Genomic DNA, 9,755 nt, shown 5'->3' with positions numbered 1-9,755 from the left:
ATCATGAATGCAGCAGAGGAGAGTAATAATTTAGAAGAAAATTATGCAGAGAAAATAGTCTGTCTTTGTAAAATGGACCAGACCTGGAAGGCACAATGTGAACATTGATTCATAATGATGATAGGAAAAGCACTGGTACAATCAGATTCAAATAAAACATTTGCAGCATTTTAGGTTCATGGTCTCACAACTCACAGTACAATCATGTGACACCAAATAGGAACATAATCCAACGCTGAGAGATGTAGAAATAAATGAATCAACCTGATCACTGCATCTGCCACGTTTTCACTTTTAATAGTCAAAACAGAAGGTAGAAGGAAATAATAGAATTTATTTTACATGCTCGTACAAAAATCAAGAGGTGGAAAAAGAGAAGCCGGAGGGTTTAAATGTTGAAAATAGACCCTGATGACTTTCCTGTGTAGCCCTGAAAGTCCAGGCCCGGGTGAGCAGAATGAGCCAACTGTGGGCTCGAGTATAAAAATACAAACGATCCCATAATGCAGCTGAATTTGGGATTTTTAGTTGAATCTCATGAGTACAAAAAAGAAAGAGAGAGATGTCTGTCACCATAGAGATACATCCACCTCTTGGTCACCATAGAGATGCTGCCAATTAATTTGCCATTACAAAAACCTGTATATTTATCTCTCTGCCACCTACATAGACCACCCTTTTCTGATCTGAGATCTGCGGTGAATAATTTATGCTGTTGTCTAAGTGGGTAAGGCCCATTGTCTAGTTATGGGCTTCCTCCCCATTTCTAGAGCATCCTCAGTTTACCTACGTTTTCCTGTCTATCTCTCATCTCTTCATTGTCCCAGAAGTGTCACCAGCAGAGTCTATGTGCTCTTGATGCCCTGGAAGCCGTAGAAGCTCCAGCGTTTCTCCAGACTGGCTCCTACTCCGGTCAGCTCCTGTCTGAAGGTGCAAGGCAGCCGAGAGAGAAGAGCCTCCACTTCGCTGCAGTTAATCTGAAAACACACAGATACACAAAGGCAACATTCAGATGCCACACAAAACTACTTTCACACACAAATTAACAAAGACATTCTCACACCTCAACTATTCGCACCTTTGCTATTCATTTTCATTATGCTCACATTTATCTCTCACACCTTCATTTAAACCCAATGACGAGGGCAAGCGTCAAGACAATATGAGATACGTGACAGGATTCATCCTGGCTCACACTACTCGGGTGGGCTGAGGAGAATCAGTAAGCTGAAAGGCTAAGGTGACAGTACAGAGACAATTTCACCATACGAGCCGCTGTAGACTACCCACAGTGTCTTGCATTAATAACTAGGTTGTTACAGCCCTGCACTGATGTCAGGATGCATTAAGGTCCATCATGGAGATAGGGCTGGTGTGTCATTACAGACAATGGAGCTGTGTGTGTGTGTGGAGCCACCAGATAAGCAGAGGGGATTGGGCTTGTTGTTGGGGAGTCCAGCCAGTGGTATTGAAAAAAATTCTGTGGGCTGCTTTATGTGCAGAGTCATTATCAAAACAACAGATGCACAGAAAAACAGACACACACACACAGACCTGAACAAAAATTCAGATACACACATCCACACTCACCTATAAAACATGCCAAACACATACAAAACACACACATACACCTATACAATAATTCAACATTTTGGGATTTACTCTACAACATTTTGGGAAATACTTTTTCTTCTTTACTTAGATGAGAAAATCAATACCACTCTGATGTCTTTCAGCAGATTATTAACTGGAGAAAACAGCCTATTAGTTTAGCTAATCTTAGCATAAAGAAAGGAAACTGAGGGAAACAGCCTAGATGTGTCTGAAGGGAACAAATCCAGCTACCAGCACCTCTACAAAACTCTACATCTTCCTCATAAAAAAGTTAGATTTCTAAGCAATAAAATCAATGTTCCACACCCACCCTGACTTCTGTTTTGCTACAGCCAAAAATTTCTAACTGTTTCAGACAAGAATAACCCTTCATGGTCTAGCGATAAGACGATGAAAAGAAGCAAAGCAACAGCAAACTCTGAGATGTCTGAGATTCCATTTATCGATCATTGGATCAACAGAAAAGGACATTTTAAAATAACAGATTAAAGAGTAACTTAATATCAGTCTGAAAATTATTGTTTCACTGCCCTTGTTTTAAGTTTGAAGTGTGTTGCACCTTTAACCACACCTGATATGGTGACACACCCTGAAGTACACTTATACAGCACTGCAGCAAGATGAGAAGTTAAACTACTGAAGGGCAGCTATGGCAAGCTGTTTTAACATTTAATTGAACCGCACTCCTATCTGTAATTACATTTTAGATATCCATAATAGCATTTCTTATTGTCAAAATTGTATTCTCACTAGTCAGAATGGCAATTAAAGATATCCACAATAACATTCTTACTAGTAGAAATTGTATTTCAAGATATCTACAACTTTGACTGTACTAGTCAAAAATAAATTTAAGATACGTAAAAAACCTAAAAAAGTAGAAGTGGCTGTTTTAGCGTTCAATAGCTAAACTGGACATGCATTGCAGATATCTGTAATTCAGATCTTCCTTGTCAAGATGAACATTTCAGATATCCACAATGTCATTCTTCCTGGACAAATGACGCTTTTGAATCACTTTTGTCATTTATGTGTATTGGGCTTTCAATTTCAGATATCCACAATTGCATTTTTGATATATGCAATGTAATTCTTACTGGAAAAACTCCCATTTCAGATTAAGATCTACAAACCAGTTGTAACTATGCATAATTTTAATTTAAGATATCCAAGATGAAAAAGCATTCCAGATATCCATAATGTAATTTTGAATATCCAAAAATACATTTTGACTGTTAAAAATGTCATTTTGGATATGTACAATGGAAATTTTACTAGGTTGCAGTTTTAGATATCTGAAATTGCAATTGACGTAGATCAGCGTAGTGGGTAATGTACTGCGAGTTGGGCGGTGCTTGGTTTTGGCACGTCCGTTTTCAAAACAGCAGTCTGATCAAAAATTTTTATATATTGCAGTTAAAAAGTACACAAAATATGTTTCTGAAAACATTTGAGGCGAGAAATAGGCAAATCAGTAACAGAATCTTGATTCATATTTGATCAGCACTGCCTAGTTTGACAGTTTGATCTGATCATCACTCAGTCACAGTCATCTCTGAGTTTAGGACATGCGTAGTGTGACATCTAGCCACACTTGGCAGCCTTTTTCTTTCTTCACCGACAGCAAATAACGACTTCGGTTATGACTAGTAACAACGGGATTTTAGATATCTGAAATGGGAGTTTTTCCTAGTAAGAATTCTATTGCAGATATCCAGAATGTTCATTCTAGATACCAAAAATGTAATTGTGGATATCCTAGTGCACATAAAGCCCAATACACACGAATGGCGACAGGGACATCATTTGTGCTAGGAAGAATGTCATTGTGGATATCTGAAATGTTTATTTCGACTGGGAAGAACTGAATTATGGATATATATCCAGCCTAGCTATTAAATGTTAAAACAGCTTGCCATAGGCAGCAAAAACAAGATTCTCAGCAATCAAACAAAAATGCCAAATATATACTGTTTCCACCCTCTAAAATGTGAGCCTTTGCTGCTTTACTCTGTTACATAACATTGTATTAACATATCCTGAAGTGTCGCCATAGGCTGAGGGAAATCATTATGGACATTTTTCACCATTTTCTGACACTCTGAGACTAAGTGATTAATTAGTTAATCCAAAAATAATAGACATATTATCTGATCATAAAATAATTGTTACTTGCTGCTCTACTACATTCTATTACAGATAGTGACCATTTCATTTTGTGTTTATTTCATTACATCAGTTTCTTTGTAATAGATAAATAAAAGAGGAGAGCTATCAGATCCAACAGAATAACACTGACTGTCTTTGTTATTGAAGGTTGCTGGATTTCTGGTTTATGAACTCAGTTATAAACCAGAAATCAGCTCAAACATGTCGCCTCGTTCAGAGAAATCAAACTGACTAACAGCCTAAACTGGCAGTGGCAGGCAGCAGCAGATGGATGCAGAACATGAATACATTTATCAATAAGTTGCGTGAGCGAGGATGTGTGATAAAATTAGAAAGCGATCACTGCAACAGAATAGAAACAGAGAGACTCAAACAGAGCAAAGAAAAACATGCTGTACATAAAGGTTCTCACTCTCAAAGGGGACATAATACCCTAGCTACATTTTTATTCTGGGACTCTACTGGAATATCTTTACATGCTTTACAGTTAAAAAAATCCCTATTTATCTTGTACCAGCCCTTTATACAGTATCTACACAAAAAGTGTTTCAGCTGTGTTTTTCAGTCGTCTGTCTCACACATGTCTGACAGAAAAGATACCCTTCAATTGGTTCAAAAGTCTATTTTCCACAGTTTTACAAGTGTAACTACAGTGATTGTGTATTGGGCGTTTCAACTTCAGTTTATTTAAAGTGCACATCACCCAGAGAGTCTCTGTACACTTTACAAGTCAATAAAAACAACAACAGAAAAAAAACCAAAACAAAACAAAACATGGGTGACCTACACTCAACACTGCACCTGAACGCCTCCAGTGTAGACAAATGGAGCACTCACTGTTGATGCTGCTCTGCTAAACATGTTGCTCACACTACCCTGTCTGTGTAGACATGGTGTTATGCAGTTCAGCCTCTGTCTGAAACAGGCCATTTTAGCTCCTGTCTCTTTAAGGCCCTCCATCTGATGAGCCCATTCTGTTCCGATTGCTCAGCTTCTGCAAGCTGCATCGTGGCAGACTTCCAGCGGTTCTGGTGGTTGGATTTCACTTATTTTCTTGTTGTTTACTCAAAACGTCAACTTCTCAAATACATCCGTAGTCCAAATCCGATCCCAAATATGCAAGTGGACAACACGAACAGCCCATAGAACAACCATAGCACCAACAACCATAGCAACAAAGACTATGGAACAGACGGGAATTTGTGGGCAATCTGATGTCAGTTCGATGGGGAAGTAGAAGTAACTTTGCAAATGGAGCGTTTAGAGCAGGCTGAAGCCCTAGCTTTTGATGTGAAGGTGACATTTTCACATACGTTCACCTCAAGCTATGGAAATCGATGTTTAACATGAATATCCAACATTATAACAGTGTATAAATGACAAAAACAAAAAACATGTTATATCCCCTTTAAAAAGGTAGGAGCAGCTGTGGCCTACAAGGTTGAGATAAAAAAGAGTTTGGCTGCAGGGAAGGTGAGCAGTTCTGAATCCTGCATCAGTAGGAAAAACCTAGTGGGATTCACCCGAGTGACACCCTGCTTCAGTAACAAATGCAGGTTACTCAGCTGCCCATATTAGTTGGATGTGGTTGAATCAGGCAACTCCCAGTGTGATTGTGTGTAACTACAGGTGTACGAATGTGAGGCAGCGCTGCTTTAAATCAACACATTTGTTCAGCAACCTCTGCTCAGACAAACAAAGACTAAAAAAATGGTTCTCGCTTGCACTTCAGGCTTGTTGGCGTGCCAGGAGTCTAAAATGGCACAGCGGGACCCTGGCATACAGCAGGCCCATATGTCAGCCCCACAGGGAAATTTAATCTATGTCACTATGTCTAGGATGTGTGTGTGTGTCTGCCTGTTACCTTGGTGTCCAAACGCTGCAGGTAGGAACAGATGTACTCGATGCTGGCTCCAAACGGGTGGACGTACAAGAAGGTTGAAATGATCCCTGAGGGTAAACAAATAGGTCATGTTAAGATATGTAAATTAAACTGTCCTGATTCAAAGACAACCCTTGTCACAAAGCTCCAGCCTTTTGAGTTTCAGTCACCTGTCAAACATCAAACACCACAGAATATTACAGAAATCAGTTTGTATTATTGTTCGTCCCTTTGCCTGGCTGAAAAACAAGCGAGCATGCATCAAGTGGTTTTTCTCAGATTCCCAGCACAGTTAAGAGCCTCTTGTATATTGTGGCTCCAGATTAGAGGGAGTGTTTAATGACAGCTTTGATGCTGTTGTCGCTCATCAAAGCCATGTGGTACTGAAACTTTCCTCCAGCTCAACCAAACCATCTGCTCCTGACTCACTCACAGGGACAGGAGAGAGATAATCTTCCACTTTTGCTTGTCTTTAGAGCACCACAAGGCCAACAGAAGTAACAAAAACACTATAAGCAGCCAGCTCAGTGAGTGGTGAGTGGTAAATGGTAAATGGTAAATGGACTGTACTTGTATAGCGCCTTTCTAGTCTTCTGACCACTCAAAGTGCTTTTTACACTACGTGATGAGTCCCCTAATGATCTGACCCCTCTGTGCCAATGATGCTCTGACAGGATTTCTACACTGAACAATGTGTTTTTTTTCTGTTATAGCCAGTTTTGACAACATTTTACTTCAAAAAAGTAATTGAATAAGAAGAAATATCTGCAAAGAAGAACAAGAGAGCAAGGATCACAAGCAGTCAGACAGCAAGCCAACAGTTTGGCAAGATTATCTGAAAGCAATCACACCCCCAATATCTGTAAAAAAGCCTCATTGCATAAATAAATCTGTGGCAAACCTGTACAGCAAGCAAAAGTTATACATGAAGGTCTTTCTGTAAGCTGTAATGGGTGTTTATAATGGACAGTTTAATAATTTAACAGCTCACCTTTGTTTTCACTTCCAAATAAGTTAGGCTAACCTGGGGGTGCTGGTTGTTTCAAACTTGTATAATTATCAGATCACTCATGTTTCTTGCCTTGTCTGGCATCTTTTTAAAAAAGAAAATATAATTCAACAGTTAATACATATTAAATGTCACACTTTGGTGGGTAGGCAAACATTAAATTGGACTCATGACCTCAGTATTTCTAAAATCCTTGCTCCAGCCCTGTTAATGCGGTGAGTGAAATTTTACTATTAGTCAGGGAAGCAATGACCAAAACTATGAAAATAGACTCATGTTGCAATAAACTAGAATTATTATTTTAAGAGTGTATAACTCATGACTCTAATGGTGTTCTCTGAAGTACAATAACGCTTTCATTGTTATTGAAAAAATACCACATGCCCTGAAAAGGCCTTTTGCCACTCAACAATACAAATAAAAACTCTCATCTTGTATACTTTTGATTCTGATTTTCTTGAACAGAATAGTTAAAAGACTATGCAACTGTGTTAATCTACATTCACTGTGTGGCAGGTATGGAAGCCCTGAGAGGAAAGTGAGAAAAAAAATTCTGGTGATCCATTTCCTAAGTCTGATCTAAATTGTTTTCTCTTCTGTTTATGACTTATTGGAAAAATTCACCACCATGAATATGATGATTTCTTTAAACTAGGTCACCTATGTAGTAGAAATGTGCAATTATTTTTGAATTTTGTGCCCTATGACTAGAGAAAACTAAGAAAAAGTTTGTAGATTCCCCATACTGCTCTTAAGGGGGAATCCTACAACAACAAAAATGCATTGCAAGCATCCCGTCCAATCAGACTTACTGACTCTACTTATAGTGTGTTCACGTCCAGCAGCGTACCGAAGACAAAGTTAGCAGAGACAAAGTTAGTGAGCAGCACCATAATATCTCTTTACTGAGGCTTATTTTTATTTACAAAACATTCTTCCTCATCAAGTCTAGATAAATCGCATCCGTTTTCAAAGGATCATAAAACAAACCAGCGCGCTGGAGTCAGTTAAATTATGTGGATGAGCTTACCGAGTGCTGCATAGTGCTGCTGGATGTAGCCGCAAATACAGGTAACACAGTTGCTGTTCGCTGTTGTTCTGTATTCAGAATTGCCAAAGTCCGATATAATATTCTGTCAGAAAACAAAGTCAGGTTCACCAAAGCACCGCAAAGTTTGTTGCAGCGTGGAGTTTTCTATCCGTCTCCCTGACAATCACCAGTGATCATGATGCAGCCGCCTCTCCGGCTGCAGGCGTGTCCCTCAGCAGTCAGCTGATGCTGTTACAGCTCCTGTGGTTGCCCTCTCCACACTCTGTTTTGTCTGATTACACAGCACTAATTCAGCCTCAATAATTGTAATAGTGGTATGACTCTGAATGATGTTGTCTTGCTTCACAGAAGGCAGAATGAGACCTACTCACTGTTGAGGAGAAATTTAAGTTTGATCAGTTGTGCATAGGTAAGTTGTTAGGTAGGTAACGTATGACCAGAGCTATCCAAGCATATTGGAGCAGTGAGCTAAACTTGATTTTGTTGGCAGATGAAAGTACTCAGAGAGAAAATAAGAACATGTTGTAAGTCTTACCTCATGAATACTTTTATGCAAAACACAGTAATGATTATACAATGTGCAGTGCATTAAAAAGACCCACTTTTAGCTCACTTTCTCAATACATTATAAATATGGTTCTCACTCAAAGTGGATTATCCTTTCCCTTTCGTTTTTTTACTTCTAGACCCTTCCCTTTGTTTGCCATGATATACAGTACAATATAAGATTATTGCTGATAAGAGTAGCGCCATTTCATTTAAATGAATCATTCTTTCTCTTGATAAAATCGATAGGAAAAATACAGAGTGCACAACTCAAGGGTACAAGCACACCTGAAGGTTCCATTGTTGGTCAAGTACCTGAACCTGATCAGATGCGGACATGACCAGTTTCCAGCTTTTCAATATTGGGTCAGAGTTGTACCTATGGTTATTTTTGGAGGACATAATTAGACATTTACACAACTTGATTATTTTTACTGTACGTCCAAGTATGTTAGCTAGTGGGCTAATGGCTAATGGCAGTATAGCTAATGTTGATGGCAGATTAGCACCAATTAAAATACAATTCTGGCCAAAAGAAAGACATGACATTAATGTTACATAACTTGCTATCACCATGCACTGTTTAGAGTGCATGGTGAAATTAAAACTCATCTGGAAGAAAACATTCTGCTTTTAACCCTGTATAGAACATGGGGTAGGGGGTGTATTTCAGCCTCTTGTGGCCAAAATGAGTATTACAACAACAAACACTTGGAAAAATGATCCTGAAAAATATTTTCACCTACCAAAACTTAGAGCTTAGCAACTTAGAAAAAACATTTTTTCCCCCACCTGTTACAGATGAAAAATAATTAAGGAACTTAGATTATCCTGGCAAAACCCTTTTTTCATTTGCTCTTGAGTCATAAACACAGGAGAGAAAACAATTTAGATCAGACTTAGAAAAAGGATCACAACAATTTTTATCCCTCACTTGCCTCTCAGGGCTTCCATAGTGGAGGAGAGAAGGCAAAGAGATTCATCCCTTTGTTTTTTGATGAAACATTTTCCTTAAGGAGCTGGGTGTCGCTTTTTCCTGCGGTGCTCACATCAGCTCAGCATCAAACAAGACATCAAGAGGAATGATTCTGACATAAGAAGGTGGCAGAATCTTTAACTGTGGCCCATCTCTGCCTCAGCAAACAGCCAGAGTGGGCATGAAAGGAGGACAAGCACCATTGATTACCTAACTACCTGTAAGCCAATCACACAGTCGCTCTGCTATATGACAGTGGACACTGTGCGCTGGAAAAACAGCAGAACTGGACACAAATGCACAGATACACAGAACTGCTATTTCTTAGTCAATTCTAGCCCAATTTGCATTTCTTTTTAACTCCCTAACAAGACACAAGTTTTATCTTTCATGCTTTGAGCCAGAGAATGTCCTTGACAATGAAAATGCAGCGTGCCGGAAAACAAGCAGCAAAACAGAACAAGGCTTTGTTTACGTCTATAAATAATGTAGTTTATTACACACATGG

The 9,755-nt window shown here is 39.0% G+C and overlaps 1 protein-coding gene across 3 annotated transcripts in view; it reads right to left on the bottom strand.

Moving 5' to 3' along the window:
* Nucleotides 1-279: 279 nt before the first annotated feature.
* LOC121901499 (ecto-NOX disulfide-thiol exchanger 2-like) overlaps nt 280-9,755 on the bottom strand; it is a 195,316-nt gene continuing 185,840 nt past the window's right edge. For 2 of the 3 annotated variants that reach the window (XM_042418301.1, XM_042418303.1), the window contains 2 exons: nt 5,648-5,733; nt 280-977 (listed from right to left, as the gene is read on the bottom strand). In XM_042418301.1, coding sequence (XP_042274235.1) covers nt 846-977; nt 5,648-5,733 — 218 coding nt within the window. In that variant the 3' untranslated portion in view covers nt 280-845. The remainder of the gene's footprint in view (nt 978-5,647; nt 5,734-9,755) is intronic. The other variant, XM_042418302.1, reaches the window with a different exon arrangement.

Source organism: Thunnus maccoyii, chromosome 8, assembly GCF_910596095.1.
Source record: "Thunnus maccoyii chromosome 8, fThuMac1.1, whole genome shotgun sequence".
NCBI classification, from domain to species: domain Eukaryota; kingdom Metazoa; phylum Chordata; class Actinopteri; order Scombriformes; family Scombridae; genus Thunnus; species Thunnus maccoyii.
The sequence above is the reverse complement of the archived record's forward strand: the minus strand, read 5'-3'. Positions and strand labels throughout refer to the sequence as shown.